We start from the raw sequence: 19603 nt of genomic DNA on the forward strand, positions 1-19603 counted from the left end.
TGGGGCATCTTCCTGGCTCAGGGCTGCAGGGCTGGGCCTAGAGCACGTTCTCTTCTGGGGACTCTGCTTCACCCTGAACTCGATGTGGGGCAGAAGGTCCCTTGGGGCAGCTGGGAGGAGCAGAGACCAGGCTCAGAAGAAGGAATGCCAGTTGCTGGGCATTCGTGGAGCCAGACAGCCCTCGGGATCCTGAGGATGTCTCCTGTCCCCAGTCCTTTAGTCTGGGAAGTGACAAAGGGACTGCAGTGGGAGACCCTGCTCCAGGCTCCACCCAGCTGGCTCTGTTCTCACAGACACCTGTCCCAGTCCTGGGATTTCCTGAGATAGCATGGGTTTGGGGCAGAGGGAGTCAGAAGGGCCCATTCTGTGATTCATGGACGCCAAGGCATGGCTGCATTTTCATCTATGTCCTTTCTCTGCTGTCTTTCTGCTTCATGTCTGTAATGCATGAGTGGGTGCGAATGTGAGTATATGAGTGTGTGAATATGACCAGCTGGGGTTACTGGTTTTGGCTGTAGACTTCTCAGAGAGCTCGCTTCAGAATCTAGTAGCCATACATGTCAGAGGAGCCACAGAATCGCCAACAAGAAGCATTCCATTCACTCCCTGAATATGGATGGAGTACTGGCAATGTGCCAGGCACTGTGCTAGCCGGGAAGGCAGTCGTTAAACATATAAATACACAGACAAAAATGAAATGACAGTAGTTCCAAATGCTCTGAAGTAGAAGCATGGGGATCTAGGAGAGACTACCATAGGGAGGGGCTTCATTCAGGGTGAGGGGTCAGGGCAGGCCTCACGAAAGAAGTGACTTCCCAGCCAAGCCCTAAAGGAGGCAGGAGAGAGCATCCCAGCAGAGGAACAGCGAGCACGAAGGCCCTGAGGAGCAGACAGCTTGGAGCACTCCAGAAATGGCATGGAGGCCAGTGTGGGAAGGCGAGAGCCTAGGAAAGGGGTCTCGGGACGCTCGTTGTTCCTTTAGAGCTTTGCAGGGAGGCAGGCAGAGCTAGAAGTTTGGACTTTCTCCTAGGTGCAGGTGAGCAGTTGAAGAGTTTCAGCAGGGCCAAGTGTGGTTAGGTTTGTAATGTGCAGCTCACTCTGTCTGGCAGCCCTTTAGAGAGGAAAGTATAATGTAGAGCTCCAGAGAAAGGGGAAGATGGAAGCGAAAACAAACACTCTAATAGGAGGAGCCTGTGAGCAGTCACTCTGTTGGGGGAACCAGGGAGGCTTCTTGGAGGAAGTGGCATTTGAGCTGGGCCCCAGGGATAGCAGGCATGGTAGAGGCCAGCACTCTAGGCCTAGGGAATCCCTTGGGCAAAGTGCCACTGACAGTGTTCAGGTTGGGTTTGATGAGCCAGAGGACAAGGAGTGACTCCTCAAGGTCACAAGGCAGGCCCCTTAGTGGCTGAGCCAGCACTTGGGACCCTGTCTCTGACGGAGTGGAGCTCTCTGATGCCCAACGGAGGCCTGGCACCAAGAACTATCATGGAGGAAGTCCCCAAAGCCTCCAGATCAGTGGACTCTTGCAAACCCAGCGTCTGAGTGTAGGCACTTACTTCCCCAATTGCAGTGCAGCTGGGAGATGGTTGGGAGGAAGTGCGGAGCATCAGCTAAATCTAGAGAACCTGGAGGAGGGGCCTCTTCTACAGTGGAGAGAAGCAGGGTGGGGCCGCCCCAAAGGCTGCTTTTGAGGCTCCTGGGACCGCAGCCCAGACACAGGGTGGCTGGAGGGAAGTGAGAGGAGAACTCAGCCTGAGCCAGTTGGGTGAGACCCTCCGTCATTCACTCCCCTGGACCACTGACGGCCATGGCCGTGGCCCAGCAACTGCGGGCTGAGAGGTGAGTGCACGGGTGCGGCCCTCCTTGGGCCTCCTCGCTGTTCCCAGCAGGCCTTGGGGGATGGAGGTAGGCCCTCCTGCAGCCCCCTATCAATGTCAAAAGTTGAGAGGCTGGAATTGAGTCAGAGACCGAATACTCAGAAATGCAGACTCTTAGAACTGTTTTAAGGGAACTACGTTGCGGTTCACCTCCGTCAGGCACAGATGAACACATGAGGTTCAGAGAGTGGGAGTGACTTTCCCAGAGTCACATAAGAGTGGGTGGCAGAGTCTGGACAGGAACTCAGATGGTCTGGGTCCCAGGCTGGGTTCACTGCTCTGCATTATGGTTAGTAATGGCTTTTCATCTTCTGTTCAATCATGATCACAGAAGCTGGCTTGTTCTCCCTCTTTATTTAGGGGTTGGCTCAAATGTCACCTCCTCCGAAAAGCCTTCCCTGACTGCCCCCTCATTTCTCTATGACCTCCTTTTTCTGTACAGTCCTTATATTACTGGCATAATATTCTAGACTCATTTATTTGTTTTCTTCATCACTGGCTCACCATTAGAAGAAAGTCTGATGCGCGTACTGTATTTGTCTCTTTTGATCATGCTGTATCCCTGGGATGTAGAACAATGCTGGTACAGACTAAGTCCTCAGTCAATGCTGCTGACTAAATGAATGAGGGAGGCTCTTTGAGCTGGAAAATGTCCTTAGATCCTTCTAGTCCAATCCTGTCATTGTACAGGTGAGAAAACTGAGGCCCAAGGAAGATAATGTACTTTCTCGAGGCAGAGGGAGTGAGTGGCAAGGCTGGGGCTGGGAGTAGTGCCTCGCCAGGACCTAGCCTCATCTCTAGCAGCATTTTCTGAGTGTTTCCTCAGTAGCTGGGCCTGTGCTCTAAGCTGTGGGGACCCTGAGGACACTTGCTTCCTGCCTTCTGGAATTGGAACAGCAGGTGACATCAGAAAAAGCGTGTGCTAATTGTGTGTAGGTGACTCAGAGGATCATGGGAGATGGGTCAGGCTGGTTTGGGCTGAAGTGGGCAACAAAGGGCCCACGGCGGAATGGGGCTAGAAATGGAACTTCTAGCCCAACCTGGGATTTCCAAAGTTAGGGTGTCAGAAGGAAGGCTTGTCAGTGGCCGTGTGGATTGAGAGGCTGCAGAAGCCAGTGCTTACAGGGCGGATTGAGAACAGCCACAGAGGGTGGTGCTGGAGGCCTGGGTGGAGGTGGTCCCATCAGATTCCAGCCCCTCATCCCCGCAAGTTCTCTGGGCCTGACACATGAACTCGAACATTCAGGAAACAGCTGCTGTTGGAGGCTTGTGGCACTTCCTGTTTCCTGGGGTACGTGGAGCTGAGAGATGACGCCAGAGCTGGCCAGCAGGACTCCACGCTGCCTCCCTCCCTCCCACTGCCTGTCCCTTATCAGCCCCCATTGCCTCCCAAAGGAGGATGGCTGCCTCTTGCAGCCCTTCATGGGGCCATAGATCCAGGTCCTGGGGTCACTGACCTTCCCGGTGCCTCAGAGGCCTATTTGAAAGTGGGCCTTACGCGTGTTCTGCTTGAGGCCAAGGGCCCAGTGGGAGGGCCCCAGAGTCCCCACAGCAGGCCTTTCTGAGATCCAAGCTGCCTAAAGATGGAAAAGACTGTGTTTGGTTCCAACAAACATGTTTTGAGCACCTACTGTGTGCAGGAGCCACAAAACCTGAACTAGCTGCCACCCGTGTCTTTCCCACCTTTGGCCTCTCATGTCAAGGCTCTCAAGTGGACTTTTCATGAACAACATGAGTGTGTGTGAGCCTTGAGCATTCGTGCCTAAGGGGCCCATGAGTTGACTTCAGTTCTGAGGGGTCCTGGCTGAGGTCTCTAGAGGAGTGGCTATTCTAGGGGGACATCCAGTCGGGATTGCTGTACCCCTGACCCCACCCCAGTGCAGCAGCTTTCTGGATTGGCTGTACAGGCAGCCAGGTCACTCCCACGCTGCCCACCAGAGAACTTGCTAAAACACAGACACAGGGAGTAGCCCTTATTGAGCACCTACTGTGTGACCAGTGCTGTTCTGGGTGCTAGGGATGCAGAGTGGGCAAGGTCCCTGCTCTCGTGGGGGTTCTCGGGCTGTGCTGGTTACACTGGGACTTCTTCACCCTCCCGGGATGTACATACTTCTTTGGTCCCCATTTTACAGAGGAGGCAGGAGCCAGAGCTCAGAGAAGAGTGTTCCCAAGGTCCCTTCTGGCAACGGCAGAGCGGGGGTTCAGATCTTCATCTTCCTCCTGTGCCCTCCTGACAACCCCTCCTTGCCACCCCCAGCCCAGGGCAAGGCACAAGGGCCCTTCTTGCTGTCTTGCTGGCTTCGTCTCGCATTACCTTCTCCTTTTCTTTCTGTGCTCCAGCCACACTCAGACACCCCCCCACCATCCCATAGTCCCTAGAACCTGCCCCTCTTGCATGGCTAAGGCCTCTGGCACTCACTGTTTCCCTTACCTGTCATCCTGTGGCCGGCTCCTCACGGCTTCTCCCTGCTGACCCAGTGCCGCTGCTTCTGGGAAGCCCTCCCTGACCACCCTCGGTCTGAGCGAGCCTGGCCATCATATAAGTACAACATCCCAGCTTTTCTCTCTGACGGACATAACCCCCATCTTAGCAGTGCCAAGCTCTCTTGCCTGTTGCGTACTGCTTCTCGGAGGGAGAACAGTAACGGCCAGACTCCTTCTGCAGCTCCAAACACCCTGTGCTTTCCTTCATAGCATCTATCACCATTGAAATTATGTAATTCTTTGTTTAGTGACCACTCAGCCATGAGACCCAGGCAGGCATTGACCATGTTCTAATGTGCTCAGAACAAGTGTCTGAGCTACCGTGAGTGCTAACAACGGTTTGCTATTATTACTTCAAATGGGGAAATGAAGGCTAGGATTTATCTAAGTTCATGCTTCAAACTAGGAGCAGCCCACCCCCTCGACTTACATGCGCAAGTTTGTTAACCTCTCTGTGCCTCAGTTTCCTTGTCTGTAACAAGGTGACCCTGTCTTAGAAGAGCGCCTGGTGTACAGTCAGCACTCAGGAAATAGTTGGCTATAGCTATAATTACCCAACCTGCCCGGCTCCCTGTGCAAAGCCATTTCTACCCCAGGTCCCTTCCTGCCCTACCCCCATCATATTACAGATGAAATACCTATGAAATGTGCAGCCTCAGGGGAGAAAGTGAAGGAGGAAGTGTCTCCCAAGGGTGTCTGTCACCATAGAGGCATTCGTGGAAAGTGAGTGCGGAGGTTGCCAGTGGCCACTAAGTTGTGCTGGGAGTGGTGGGGATTTCCTCTGCCCGCCCACAGCCACCCTGAGTCACCTCCCGATGGCAGCCTCCTGCATCCCGAGGTAGCCTGCATCGCTAGGTGACGTGAGGACCAGCAGGGGCTGGGACTAGGAGTGTAGACTTTGAAACAGCTTTCTCCTGAGGTCCTGGCCAGCTCTGCGGCCTCTGATGTGGCAACCGCTGCCCCTTCCCCCCACCGCACTCCCTGTTTCCCAATTGCTACAACCATAGAATCGTAATTGCTTCTTGTTTCCTCAACTGTTTGCAAATGGCTAGACTCAGTGACTTCTTCCGTCTTCTTGGCTGTGTGTCTTCTCTTCCTCCATCTGCCCCTCTCAGCCCCATCCTCTGCTCACTGCTCCTGTCTGGGTGTCTTAACCACAGTCATAGACAGACAGTTCTTACCTCTCCCACTGCAGCAGAGATGCCCCCCTCCCCTTAGCTCCAGAGCCACACACCAGCTCTTCCTGGACCTCCACTTAGGTGAGCAAGAGGCCTCTCAAATCAGCGTGCCTGAAACCGCTCCCATCCTGGTCAGAATATGGGTGACATGCGATGTCACTCTTGACACTGCCTTTTCTTCCACCTCCACATCCAAACAGTCCCAAATCCCTGCTGGTCATAACTCAAGAATGACTGGCAAATTGGTAGTGTGTCCACTGGAAATGCCTAAGGCTGCAGGAAACAGAGGACCTGACAGTGGCTTAAACAAACAGGGTGTTTTTCTTGTTTGTTTGTTCGTTTTCATATCACAACAAGTGCAGAGGTTCACAGCTGATTCTGCAGCTCAGTGACTTGAGGATGAGCATTCCAGACATTCCTTTGGTCTTCCTCATGTTTTTGCCTCAAGGATGCAACGTGGCTGTTGCAGGTCCAGATATCACATGTGCTTTCAAGGCAGGCAGACAGGGGAAGGGGGGAGACCACGCTGGCTGTGTCCATCCCTCTGGATCAGGAATGCGCTGGTCCTGGATGGATATTGCTAGACCATAACATGGCTGTTACCGTACGGTCCCATCTCCCGATGCCTGCACTCGGGAGGTCTGGCTTGGGTCCTGGCCTGGCTTGCAAACGGGTATTGAATGAGGAATGCTGAATGCACCTGGGTTCACTGTGCTCACACCCCGTGGGCCCACCGGACACGCCAGGACAATGACCAGGCTCTTTTCCTCCGGCCTCCCTCAGCGACTTTGAACAGCTTCCAGACGACGTTGCCATCTCAGCCAACATCGCCGACATCGAGGAGAAGAGGGGCTTCAGCAGCCACTTTGTAAGAGAGACCCCTGAACCTTCACCTCTGACTCTGAAACTCTAACGATCTGACAGCTGAACCTTTACCCTCTGACCTCTGAACCTTCACCTCTCTCATCTCATCACTTCTATCCCAGTGGTTCTCAGCAGGGTGATTTTGCCCTCCAGGGGACATCTGGCGGTTAATATCTCGAGGCATTTTTCATTATTACAACTTGGGGTGGGGCTGCTACTGGCATCTAGTGAGTGGAGCCCAGGGATGCTACCCAATGCCCTACAGCAAAGAATCATCTGGGCCCAAATGTCCTATCGAGGCTGCTCTGACCGTAGGACCTCTGAACCTCCCCCTCTGTTGCCCCAGGCTTCTGAGGCCCTACCCCTGGCCTCTGTCTTCCCTAGGTTTTCGTCATCGAAGTGAAGACGAAAGGGGGATCCAAGTACCTCATCTACCGCCGCTACCGCCAGTTCTATGCCTTGCAGAGCAAGCTGGAGGAGCGGTACGGGCCAGAGAGCAAGACCAGCCCCTTCACCTGCATCCTGCCCACCCTCCCAGGTAGGCCGGCTGCTCTCGGTCCTGCTTCCCTCGGGCCTCCTTCCCCTGGTCGGAGCTGCGCCCATCGGCTCTGCTGCTCTGCTGACACTATTCGGTTATTCTATTTTTACCCACATTAAACCCATTCATGCAGTCCATGGCCCCTTCCTGCCATCACAGGCTGCCACCTCTAGCTCTCTGGCCTCATAACCCTTCACCTGCTGTGCTCCAATGACCTTCACGGCTTTAGCCATCCACCAGTGAGAGAGGCCATGGTTTGGAGCACGTGAGCACCAGCCTCTCCCCGCCGAGTCAGGCGTTCTGTGTCTCCCTAGCCGAACACACACTTATTTTCCAGCACTCCTTGCGGCCCTTCCATGAGAACTGCCCTCTCCCCTTGCAGTCCCAGCTTCTGCCAATCCCTACGGCTCCCCCTCTTTCTCTGCTCCGCTGAGATGCTGTGGGCGTCACTCCTCTGCTTTTGGACAGTCCCTTCACCCCTTGCCTCTTGGCCTTCCTCCCCAACTCTGTCCTCACTTGCATCTTGGACGGGCCCAAAGCTCCGACTCCTCAGCGCCTGCCCTCCTGAGCCCTGCAGCAGAAACCCCCACCTGTGTGGTCTCCGAGTGCCCTCCACGCCCTGCAGGCAACATATGAGCACCCTTCTCCCAAACAACAGCGACAGTTCCTGCCCTTTCCTTCTTCAAGATCAAACCCCATCTCCACTGGCTCTTACTTTGTCTCAGCAAATGCCTGTGGTTCCTTCTCTTCCTGCCCCTCGAGGAACTGAAGCCGTTCCCTGGGGGCTCCTGGCTTCTCTTTCCCTCCTTTGAAGCTGGTTCTGCTTACATCTGCCCCTTCCCCTTCTCTGGGCTGCAGGGGAAACGGGGGTCTCTCATGCTCTCAGCTGGCTTCTCTCCTCTTTTGGTGCTTTCCCCTGACAGCTAGTCCAGTGTGTTTCCTATGCTCACCTCCTCCAGTATGTCTTGACTCTGCCAAGATTCTACACAGTCTCAGCTCTCTTCCGTCTTTAAACAAAATGTGCCATCAGTAAGCACTCTTGCAGGAAGCCTCCTTGAGCCCCAAGAACCCTCCAAACCTCCTTTTCTCGCTTTTGCAACAAATCTTCACTCGCCGTCTCACCTTCTCACTCCCACCAGCTGCTCAACCCACAGGCTGGTTTCAGCTCTCACTGCTCCCCTGAATTCCCTTAGGATGGCGGCCCGTGACCTGTGAACTCTGACTTCCACGGCCACATCTCCGGCCTCGTCGTCATTGTCCCGCTTCCTCCTCCAGGAAACTCTCTCCAACCTTCCACGGAGCCAGCCTCTCCCAGTTTCCTTCCTACCTCACCGGCTGCTCCTCCAGTGTCTCCTTAGAGAAGCGGCCTCTGCTGCTTCTTGGAAGGTGGCACTCGCTGTACCTTTGCCTTCTCACTCCCAACACCCCTACCCTCACCCCCAGGCAATCTGAGCCCTTGCCAGTGACTTTAATTGTCCTTTTCTGGCTACTAACTCTCAAATGTCGTGGACCTCAGATGATACCCTCCTGCCACTTGCCAGACACCAGCCCTGCCTGCCTCATGGGCAGTGACAGCCAGACAGGGCTCACATTCTCTCAGGGTGGGTGGTTCCACTGGCGCTCCTGCCTATGGGTCCTGGAGAGGCCATCTGTCTCTGCTCAGCCATTGTCTGTTTCTCTCCCCCCAAACGCTTGGGCCTTGCTTGAGCAAGAATTCATTCATCCACTCAACAAATATTTATTGATTTGGGCAACATTCTAGACCCATGGTTCTTAACGTAAGCAGCATATGGAAGTCACTTGAGATTTAAAGAACCCCAATCAATGCCTAAGTCCCACGCCTAGAAATTTGGATTTTATTGTCTGGAGTGAGTACCACACAATATTTTTAATCCGCCTCGGGTGACTTGAATATGGCAGCCAGGATAGGGACCTAGGTGACGGGGATACAGCTGTGAGCGAAGCAAAGGTCCGGTTCTCTTAGAGCTAAGAATCGTGTGTGTGTGTGTGTGTGTGTGTGTGTGTGTGTGTGTGTGTGTGTGTGGTGAGGGGTGGATAAGCAACACATAAACAATTAAAATGAGAAAAATACCAGCTCTCAATAGTGCAACTCACAGAATGCCAGTTGGATGGGATGGTCCACAGTGACCACTTCAGTGCCATGGAAAGGTGAGGGGGAAGAGCCCCGACCAGAGGGGAAGACCCCAGAAACCGTGTTCTTGGCTGGGCCCCCAGGACAGTTCTTTTCCTCTCCTCAGCCAAAGTCTACATGGGTGTGAAACAGGAGATCGCCGAGATGCGGATACCTGCCCTCAATGCCTACATGAAGGTAACAGCAGGGCCATGCCACCCTGGCACCTGGGAGGGCACAGGGTATTGGGAGGTATGGATAGCCTAGGTACCATCTCTGGGCATGGCTTTGGGAACTGGGGCTGGTTCTCCCGCTCCAATAGCCTGCAAATTCAGTCCTTGAAGGCCTGGCCTAGGGAGAGAAACAGGATGTGTCTCAGGGTTCTGGAGGTTGTGGAAGAGGTGGTGCAGGAGCCGTGAAGATACAAGGAGCCATGCTTTGAATGGACAAATCTAATATCTGTGCTGGGCATTCTGATACAGAGGCGAATGGGATCTGGTGCCTGCCCCCGAGGTACCCACTGCCCAGTGGAATACAGTCAGCTGGGTCATGAAGTCACAAAGAGGCTTGGCCTATAGAACGGGGGCGTGATGGACAGGGTACCAGCTCTCTCACATAGCCCCTTTGTACGAACTAGAGAAAGGGCCCCTTGCCAGGGCACAGGCTGGATATTAGTTGTATTCATGAGCCATGGCTGGGTGCCCTTGTATATTCCCCAACCTATAAATTGTCTGTATCCCTAGGAGATGGGAGCACAGAGGTAGGAGCATCTTAAAGACAGAGACCAGGCTGGCCAGGAAAGACCTCCCACCAAACAAAACTATGCAAGAAAGGGACGCTGTTCCTCACGAGGTAGTGAGCACCCCATCACTAGAGGCATGCAAACCATGGCTTGATGACAACTTCAGGAAACTGGAGGAGGAAGCCCTCCTCTTAGCACAGAGACGTTATCACAGCCATGAGGGCCCCCCTTCCTTCTACTTTCACCGCTAAAGAACACTGAGCTAGGAGTCGCTTCCATTTTTGCTTTGATGTTAACTGTTTGGGTGACTTGGGGCGAGTTTGCCATGCTCTCTGGTTCCTGGTTGTCTTATGAAATGGGGCAGTGCCTCCAGCTCTCTGGTCTCACAGGAGTGACTCTGGGATCAATTGAGAAAAGGGCAGGAAAGTGCTTTGTAAACTGTGAACCTGCTTCCAGAATTTGAGATCGTGATTCCTAGTGGAGATGGCCGGCCTGCCCTCTTTGGTGGCTTAGGGGATCCTGGGCTCTGAGCCAAAAGAGAGAGGAAGGGAAGCCGTGTGAGCTCCAGCACTGGAGGTGTCGCTCCTCCAGGGGGTGCTGTGATAGCTGCTCCTTCAGGGTGGCTGGAAGTTCCACCCTTCTCTCCAAGGTCTAGAAGAGTAGAGTGCTCTGGTGGGAGGAAGAAGAGGCTGCAGAGCTGGGATTCTTCATCCTACACTTGGTCTTAGTAACCAGCAGCCTAGAGGATCCCATCTCTGTCTGTCTGTGTCCGATTTGATTTCTTGAAGCCCAGAGGTCAACCAGTGCAGGAATCTCTGCTATGGCAACCCCAATCTGTGCTTGCACACCTACACTACCACTCTCCCCTGCCCCAGTCTGCTTGTCCCATTGTTGGATAGCTATTAGAAAAGCTTGAGTCCCTATAATTTCCACCCACTGGTCTTACCTCTGTCCTCATGAAGAATATGGGTCATGTAATAACACCGGCCTGGAACTACTCGGTATGCATTTGGTGGATAATTGAATAGGTTTATTTAATTCCCTCAAAAATTTATGAGTTAGGTACTATTATCCCAAATTGAAAATGAGGAAAGGAGGCACAGAGAGGTAGAGTGTCAGTGTCACAGAGCACTTAGGTGGGAGGAATGGGATTCGAACTCACATCTCTGAGACTCTAGGGTTGTGCTCTTACCCACTGTGCTATGTAGTAATGAAAGTAACAGCCACAATGGTAATACCTAACTTTGATGGGCCGCTTGCTAGGTGCCCGGTGCTCTTCTAAGTGTTGTGCATATACTCACTTATTTAATCCTTACACAGTCCCACGAGGGAGATACTGTTACCATCCCCATATTACTAATGAACATCCAGAGGCTGGTCCAAGGTCGCCCGGCTGGTGGATAGTGGAGCTGGGACTTGATACCGGGCACAGCCTGGCTCAGTGTCTGTGCCCTTCGACCCAACTCTGGGCTGCCTGCCAGTCTGTCCTATGGCAGCCGTGTCTTTCTTAGGCTTTGCGTTCCCAGTGCCTCTGGGATGGAGTCCCCAGTCCCTTCAATCCTGCTGCCTCTGTGGGATTCTCCAGGGGGTCTGGGCTCTGGGTGCCTGTAGGACTACAGCACCCAGAGCCAACCATGGGGTTCCTGGCAGCCTGTGCAGTATGTGGTTGAGGGGTGGGGACCTGTGCCATGTGTGGCTTGGGGGTGACCTTGCTGGGTTCTGGGTCCTCACAGCCTCAGGGTCTTTGCATCGTGGCAGTATAACCAGCCTCAGATCGAGTGAGAGTCCCAACCCCACCACTTCCTAGTTCTGCCAACTGGACCAGGCACTTTCCCTTTCCCAGCCTCAGTTTCCCTAACTGTGATACAAGATAAAGTATCAGGAAGTGTTTGTTAGGTCCTAATATCACCAACTGTTGTTAATTTGGATTATTTGGGGTATCCGCCTCCCCCCGCCCCAACAGTTGTCTCATTTTGAGCTAAGGAATGGGCCTTGATGGCAGATGGCTCTGGATGCCCCAGCTTTGTCACTTGCTAGGCTGTGTGGCCTTGGGCAGGTCTCCTCACGTCTCTGACTCTAACTTTCAGGTTACCATGAATGGAGGGAGGTCACATGGTGTGGCACTCAGTGCACTGCCTGGACAGTCCCCACCATGTCACGTTACCTGGCATTGCCTTTATTGTTGTGTCTGGAGGCCTTTTGACCTTTTCCAAATGACCTCTCTCAGGTCAGCCCTCTCCTCACCTTGAACCCAGGAACAAAACTTGTGAAATGTTACCTCAGCCTGAAAATGTTAAAATAGATCTTGTTTCTGTTATCGGGCAGAGAACCAGCCGGTAGAGAGAAGGGTCCAGTGTGGGGGCGGAGGATGGAGCCGCTGGGTTGGGATGTCCAGACCTTTCTGCTGACCACCGCACCCTGTCCTGCCCTCTCGCCCAAACTCAGAGCCTGCTCAGCCTGCCCATATGGGTGCTGATGGACGAGGATGTCCGGATCTTCTTCTACCAGTCGCCCTACGACTCAGAGCAGGTGCCCCAGGCGCTGCGCCGGCTCCGCCCACGCACCCGGAAAGTGTAAGCGACCAGACGGGTCCCTGCACTAGGAGGGTCAGGGCCCCAAGCCTTTTCCCCCTAACCAGGCACTCTGTCCCATCTTCCCTGGAGGAAGGGAAGGAACGGAGATCATTTCTATTCCTGAGCACTCCAGGATGTTCGGCTTATTAGAGGAGCTTGGAAAATTAAGCGCAGGAATGGAGGGACAGAAAGTGGGCACGTTTTGATGTGTGTGACAGTAAGGACCTGAGGGCAGGGGCTGGGCCATTGATGGGGAAGTTTTGGTGCCACAGCAACCACTGAGGATGGCCCGAGGACCCTGGCTGGCTGGACAGAGTGGGGAGCCCGGAGAGGAAGGAGGAGCTGCGCCATCTGCAAACACTGAGCATTTCCCGGCTGTGGGGAGCCTTGTCTCTGGTTGGATTTAGTTCCGTGGAGCCAACTTTGGCCCCACGCTGATGGCCCCACGCTGACCTCCAGGGAGGCTGCTGCTCACTCCCTTGTTCCAAACAGCCCAGCACTCCCTTCCAGCCCCCTCTTAAGCAGGAAATGATCTTGAAAATCCAAGCCACTGAAATAGTGCTGGGTTTCCAAAGGCAAGGGTGCTGCTTCTGTTGCAGGACTGTACTCCGGAGTCCTGAGCCCCCACCCCATCCCTCCTTCCTGCAGCCGGTATCTCTGAGTGTCCTCCCGGTGTGTGGCCATTGCCCCTGCGCACCCATGCAGGCAAAGGCTGAATTCCAGCTATGCCACACAGCAGCCCTGGGCCCTGGAGAGGGCATTTCCCTTCTCCAAACCTGCATCCTCGGCTGAAACGTTAGAATAATATGACTTCAGAGGTTGGGTGTGGGGAGTAGAAGAAAACAAATGTGAAATGTTGGCAAGTTACGGCACTAAACAGATGTGTCCTCCTTACCTCCTTTCTCGGCCCCTGCTTCCTGATGTACAAAGGGGGTACAGTCTCCCCTTCAGGGGCACTGAGAACTGGGGGCGGGGGAGAAGTGGGATGGCCCATAGGAGCAACTGTAGCTGCATTTTTAACATCTGCTCCCCCCACACCCATACCTTTCCTGCCTCTGGGGAGGGTCTCCTCTGGTGCAGAAGCAGGGAGCTGGCCTCCACTGGAGAGAACCCCAAGGGCTGACAGCCCCTCTTCTCTCTCCACAGCAAGAGCGAGTCCCCACGAGGTGATGGCTTAGACCGCATGGCAGCTCCGCGAGCAGAGGTACCCCGCGGGCCAGGCCCACACCCCACCTCTCGGCAGCAACCTTGCTCCCCCCTCAGCCACTGAGCCTCTCCTGCTGGGCGTCCACTGGTGCCTAGGATGGGGTTGGGTGCTGTGGGGAGACAGGGCCACAGCCTCAGTCTTGGACACTGGACCCCAGCCCAGCTGAGAGGAGGGGATGCGACACACACACAGAGGCAGAAGAGCATTATGCATTCATCATTCATTCACCAAGCTTTTCTGGGACCGTCTGCACCAGCCCCGCTGGGGGACTGAAGTCTCAGTGATGACTCAGACAAGGCCCTGTCTTCAAGGAACTCACAGCTCCCTGGGGACACACACATAAAAATGTGCATTTCAGAACCAGTGTGGTCAGTGCCTGGAGGCTTATGGGAGCGCTGGAGCCCACACTGAGGCCTGGGGGGTTGGGGAAGGTGCTGGATCCAGGGAGACTGGCTCCTGTCTCCATACTCATTGCACCAGGTCTGAAAGGAGCACCCACTCTGGGGTCAGGAGGACCTGGGTTCTAATCCTAGCTCCTCCACTAACTAGGGGAGTGGTTTCAGACAAGTCCCTCATCCTCCCTGAACCCCAGTCTCTTCACCTGTTAAATGGGACACCTAAGTATGTCAGCACGTAGTAGGAACTCAGTGAATGCTTCCTCCCTGCTCCTCACTCCTGTCTTCTCCCCAGGCGCTGTTTGACTTCACTGGGAACAGCAAACTGGAGCTGAATTTCAAAGCTGGAGATGTGATCTTCCTTCTCAGTCGGATCAACAAGGACTGGCTGGAGGTGAGAGTGAAGGCGAGGGTGGAGATGAAGATGGAGGAAAGGGTGGAGGTGAGGGTGGAAGTGAGGGTGGAAGTGAAAACTGAGGTGATAATGCAGATGAGATTTGATGCTTTGAGTCTGGTGGGGCCGTCAGAGAATGAGGAGGGTCCGGGAAGGTCCCAGGGAGGAGATGCTGTCTGAGGATAGTTCTGGAGACCTGGGCAGGTGGGTAGGAGGAGGCTGAGCGCACACAGCCACTGGGGAGACAGTTGTGTGGCTGGACAGAAGATTCTGGAGCCCACACTTGCCTTTAGTTCTGACCCCAAGAAACAGTTCCTTCAGGCAAGTCAGTTAACTGAGTTTAATTTCTTGGACTATCACAGGGTTTCCAGCCTCGGCACTACTGACATTTGGGACCAGGTAGTTCTTTGTTGTGAGGCTGTCCTGTGCATTGCAGAGTCTTTAGCTGCATCCTTGGTTTCTACCAACAGGTAGATGCCAGTCGCACCCTTCTAGTTGCAACAATCGAATCTTCAGACATTTGGCCCTGGGGGCAAATCACCCCCAGTTGAAATGCACTGGCCTGTACCCTGGGATAACATTACTGACCTTGCAGGCAGCAAGAAAAGATAACTGTGAAAAGCTTGAGCTCTAGAGTCAGCCTGTCTGGTGTCACGTCCTAGCTCTGTTCGAAACTATCTTTGTGACGTAGGGAAACTTGCTCAACCGTGTGGTTTCCTTTTCTGTAAATTGAGGCAACGCTGGCAATTTCTTCATAGGGTTCCTGAAAGGGTTAAAGGAGGTGTAGCTGTTCAGGGCTTGGCCCATAGAAAGCCTGGGTGCATGCGTGGTGTCCAGCCAGTGCCAGGGCTGTTGAGAGAGTTAGATGAGACTCTGGAGCCAGAGCCTGTCTTGGTCATTGCTTTGTCCCCACCTGCAGCCAGTGTGGCCTGTGTAAGGGCTCGCAATGACTCGTTGAGTGGAGATGGGAGGTCACAGAGTGGGAGGGCCTGGCCTCGTGCCTGCCTTTTGGGTTCGGTCCTATTGTTCTTAATCAAGATTCCCTTCTCTCGGAGCTCCTGGGAGGCAGTGTCTGAAGGAGGTTGTAGGACAGGTCCCAGGGGGTCCATTGAGGGTGGGGGAGGGTTCCTGGCGTCCAGAGCTGGAGAGGAGCCAGGCCCACCAGTCCTGCGGACTTGGCAGTTTTGATTTCACCCCAGTCCTGGAGCTCTGTCTTAGGTACTCATCAGCTCTGACAGCTGCCCGAGGGGTGTCGCTGGGTCATTCTCCAGAAATAGGACATGTTTGTTGCCTTCCTGTTTTCTGGAAAGTTCTTTGTGTTAGCATGCTGGCCAACTTCTGGCCTCAGGTTGAGGGGAGGGTCAGAGGAGGACAACTTGGAGCCTTACTTTATATGTCTGTAAAATGGACATAAACGATAATGTCTTCCATAGGGTTGTGAAGACTAAGAATGTAGGTGCAAAGCACAGGCCGTGGCTGGGTCTTGGCCTGAAGTTTAGGACAGAGGCCTGGGCTGCAGAGAGAGAGATTTCTGGCTGTTTGGCCTAAAGCTCAGCGTTATCTGTGGAATGAATGAATGAGTGGGAACCGCCCTTCCCTCCCCCTCCCCAGTTCTATTTTCCTGTTTAACACCGACTGCCATCTCACTCACCATGAAGTTCGCCTATTTACCTGCACATTGTCACTCTCCATTATAGTGGAAGTTCCACGAGAGAGCGCGAGGGCTTTCATCTGTTCTGAGTGCCCAGGGCCGGCCACAGAGCTGGTGCTGAAGCAGTCTTTGAATGACTCCATGATGGAGTGAATGAATGAAAGATCATAGCAGACCAGATAAATTCAGATCTTCACCTATTCTAAAACGGAAATCTTTTGGGGATGAACAACTTGGTGACTTTGGTCACTTTTTTTCCTCCCTCTACGTGAGGGGACCCAGACCTCGTCTGCCTTTCCCCATCATTATATGGGGGCTGGAGGCCCTGAGATGTCGCCCTCACGCAGACAGAGCAGCTGCCTTTTTCCTCCTCAGGGCACTGTTCGGGGAGCCACCGGCATCTTCCCACTGTCCTTCGTGAAGATCCTCAAGGACTTCCCTGAAGAAGACGACCCCACCAACTGGCTGCGCTGCTATTACTATGAGGACACCATCAGCACCATCAAGTTTGTGTCCTGAAGGAGGAACCTGTCCGCCCACCTGGCCCAGCCCCACTCCCACCCTCCATGCCACTCTGGGTTCTGAGACCTAAATCGGATCTCATGTGCCGCCCCGCCATACACACACACTTAAAAATCTGCAGTGGCCCCCACTGTCCTCCAGATAAGCCTCCAGAGAAGTGCCATAACCAGAGGTCAAGGTCCATTGTGGCTTAGCCAGCCTCATTCCCATGTCCCCCTTCTGGCCTGATGCCTTCTCACCAATGCCTATTGTCCCCTTAGGGACATCGCAGTGGAAGAAGACCTCAGTAGCACTCCACTGTTCAAGGACCTGCTGCAGCTCATGAGGTGAGGGGTTGGGGTGGGAGGGCAGGAGGTGAGGGGGTCACACACGCTGGAGAAGAGATCTGGTGGAGAAATATAATGCGTGAAGGTACTATCTGCATCTAGTTTGCCTTCTTGTTTTACCCACAGCCCAGCCCTACAGGGTGGCTATTAGCTCCCTATGTTATTGGGGGAGGAAGGGCTGCAGAGAGGTGAAGGGACTTGGATGAGGTCACAGTTTGTGAGTGTGGATTTGTGGCTGGAGCTAATATCTTTTTGGGTAAAAACGGACTTGGATTCCCCACCGTCAGGGATTGCCATCTCTCAAGATCCAGTTTAGTTATAGACAATTATTTTACAGAATGGAAATAGCATTGTTACCTTCCTGACTATAAAAGCAATACCTATTTATTATGAAAAAAACAAGAATGTCAGAAATCCCAGAAAGGTATAAAGAAGTGACATCACCTCATAACTTTACTCCTCTCATTGTTTGATGTACCTTCAGATTTCCTCAGTGCACACCCCCACCCCACCCCCACATAACTATTACTTTAATTGGCCACGTGGAGTCATTCTGGGCATGCACCATAATTAATGTGGTCATCCCCTTTTGTTGGTTATTTAAGTTAACCTTCCATTTTTACTACTATAAGTAATGCTGTGATTTACGTGTTTGGTGACTTGCCTGACTATTTCTTTAGGATGATTTTCTAGAAGTGGAATTTGGGGATCAAAGTGTTTGCAAGTCTGTTAGGCTTCTGAGCCATTTTGTCAAATTACTCATGGAAAGGTTGGATCACATTTTTTTGTTGTTGTTGGTTTTTTTTGTGTGGTTTTTTTTTTGCCAGCCAGGTAGAAGAGTGCCCACCTACTGACACCCCACATTGGACAGGCCCAGGCCTTAGAGAATTCTCAATAGCTGCTCACAGGTCTTTCAAGGGCTTTATTCTGCTCTACCGTGTGCACTCGTCTTCCCAGGACAGTTCTTACGTGTTCATTACATTTATACACAAGACATTTCAGGCTGTGCCACTAATTTAGTATGAAACCCCCCCCCCCCTGGCTGCCCACCATAGGCCTCCGTTTCTCCCTCTGCTCAGTGGTAGCTTGGATCAGTCACGTGATAAGGCCTGTGTCAAGCTCTGACCTCTTCTGAGTTTTAGGTCAAGACCCTAAAACTCTCTCTGCCTCACTCCCTCCCCCCATGCGTAGTCTTAAGGCTTCTGGAATTTTCATTCACCCTGAACTTTCCCACTTAGGCGGGAGTTCCAGAGGGAGGACATTGCCCTAAATTTCCGGGATGCTGATGGTGACCTGATTCGGCTGCTCTCGGATGAAGACGTGCGGCTCATGGTGAGACAGGCCCAAGCTCTCCCCACCCAGAAGCGCCTCTTCCCCTGGAAGCTGCACGTCACCCAGAAGGACGACTACAAGCTGTACAACACAGTCCCCTGAGCCACTGATGTCCCTGGGGCAGTGAAGGGACACCTGAAAAAACATCCATTAAGGAAAATCAAACAGATCTTGCAACGTCTGTTTACAAAAAATCCAATTGTTTAGCTTCTAACATGTTACCTGACCAGATACACCAAGGGGCTCAGCTGCCACAAAACGAATAGACCCTAGATAGGACACACTCTTCAAAGAATCATAAGACTCAAGAAGTCGTGGGTTCTCCAATGACCCTCCCACACCCCACCCCATGATCAGAGCTGGGGCCGGAATCCATTTGACCCCATTTTGGGGTTGTTCTGGAAGGCATAGGCAGTGCTTCTGTCAAAATGCTGAGCCCTGGGGAGGCCATGAGGTGGGGGTCTGGACCAGGGGCTCCAATGTTGAGTCAAAACCCTGAGGGTGAGGGGTGAGGTGGCTCTGGGAAAGTGGCATTCCTGGGTCCAAGCAGAAAAGTGTCCCCTTTAGAGTAGCATGTCCCCAGTTTTGGATGATGCGAGTCACTGAGATTAAGATGAGGCAAAGGTCTCATTGTCAGCGATGAGCAAATCTCTGTGAGTGAGAAGAGGCAGTGACAACAAACAATAGTTTTAGAGCCCCAGGGATTGTTGATCTTGGAACGACATGACTGAAATGTTTAAAGAAATAAAGAATGAAATCATAGCAATGAATGAGCTATAGGTAGCTTTGCAAAAGAATGATAGAATATATATATATATATATATACTATTTACATATACATATGTATAGGTGTGTGTGTGTGTGTGTGTGTAAATCTATTGAAACAGAAAACTCGGTGTATAAGTTAGATAGTATATTACACACAGGTGAAGAGAAAACTAGTGAATTGGAAGATAAAAACCAAAGAAATACCCAAAATATAACACAGACAAGTAGTTGGAGAATATGAAAATAAAGTTAAGAGATCTGAACAATAGAATGAGAGTTCTTTTAAAATAAAAATCTCAGAAAAAGAAAATATAGAGAACTGAAAAGAAGCAACATTGAAATAGATGGCAGATGCCCTATTTCAAAAGTGGTGAAAAACTTATATCTATGGATACAAGAAGCATACCAGGGTAAGAAGGACAAATGAAAAGTGGTGCACAACTGGCTACAACAACCACAAAACACCAAAGTCAAAGAGAAAATCTTCAAAGCAGTCAGAGAGAGTTAAGATCCCTACAAAATAACGACAGTAAGAATGGTAAGCAGATTTCTCAATAGCACCCATGGAAGCCAAAGTCAATATAATTATAGCTTCAATTTTTGAGACAAAATAACTTTCAA

General features: G+C 52.5%; 1 protein-coding gene across 1 annotated transcript; it reads left to right on the forward strand.

Moving 5' to 3' along the window:
• Positions 1-1654: 1654 nt before the first annotated feature.
• NCF4 (neutrophil cytosolic factor 4) lies at positions 1655-18976 on the forward strand. The gene is made up of 10 exons (XM_019713435.2): positions 1655-1839; positions 6323-6407; positions 6788-6941; positions 9200-9270; positions 12260-12387; positions 13534-13591; positions 14285-14383; positions 16410-16540; positions 16817-16882; positions 18121-18976. Exons 1-10 carry the CDS (start codon positions 1808-1810, stop codon positions 18314-18316), a joined length of 1020 nt encoding a protein of 339 aa, XP_019568994.1. The 5' UTR covers positions 1655-1807; the 3' UTR covers positions 18317-18976.
• The last annotated feature ends 627 nt before the right edge of the window (positions 18977-19603 follow it).

The sequence above is a fragment of the Rhinolophus sinicus genome, linkage group LG02, assembly GCF_036562045.2.
Source record: "Rhinolophus sinicus isolate RSC01 linkage group LG02, ASM3656204v1, whole genome shotgun sequence".
Taxonomy (NCBI): domain Eukaryota; kingdom Metazoa; phylum Chordata; class Mammalia; order Chiroptera; family Rhinolophidae; genus Rhinolophus; species Rhinolophus sinicus.

Bases quoted from the DNA above. Each gene is read 5' to 3' on its own strand.
- NCF4 (XM_019713435.2), top strand. From the start codon at position 1,808: ATGGCCGTGGCCCAGCAACTGCGGGCTGAGAG. The intron at 9,271-12,259 runs GTAACAGCAGGG...GCCCAAACTCAG, and splicing joins CCCTCAATGCCTACATGAAG to AGCCTGCTCAGCCTGCCCAT. The intron at 16,541-16,816 runs GTTTGTGTCCTG...TTGTCCCCTTAG, and splicing joins GACACCATCAGCACCATCAA to GGACATCGCAGTGGAAGAAG.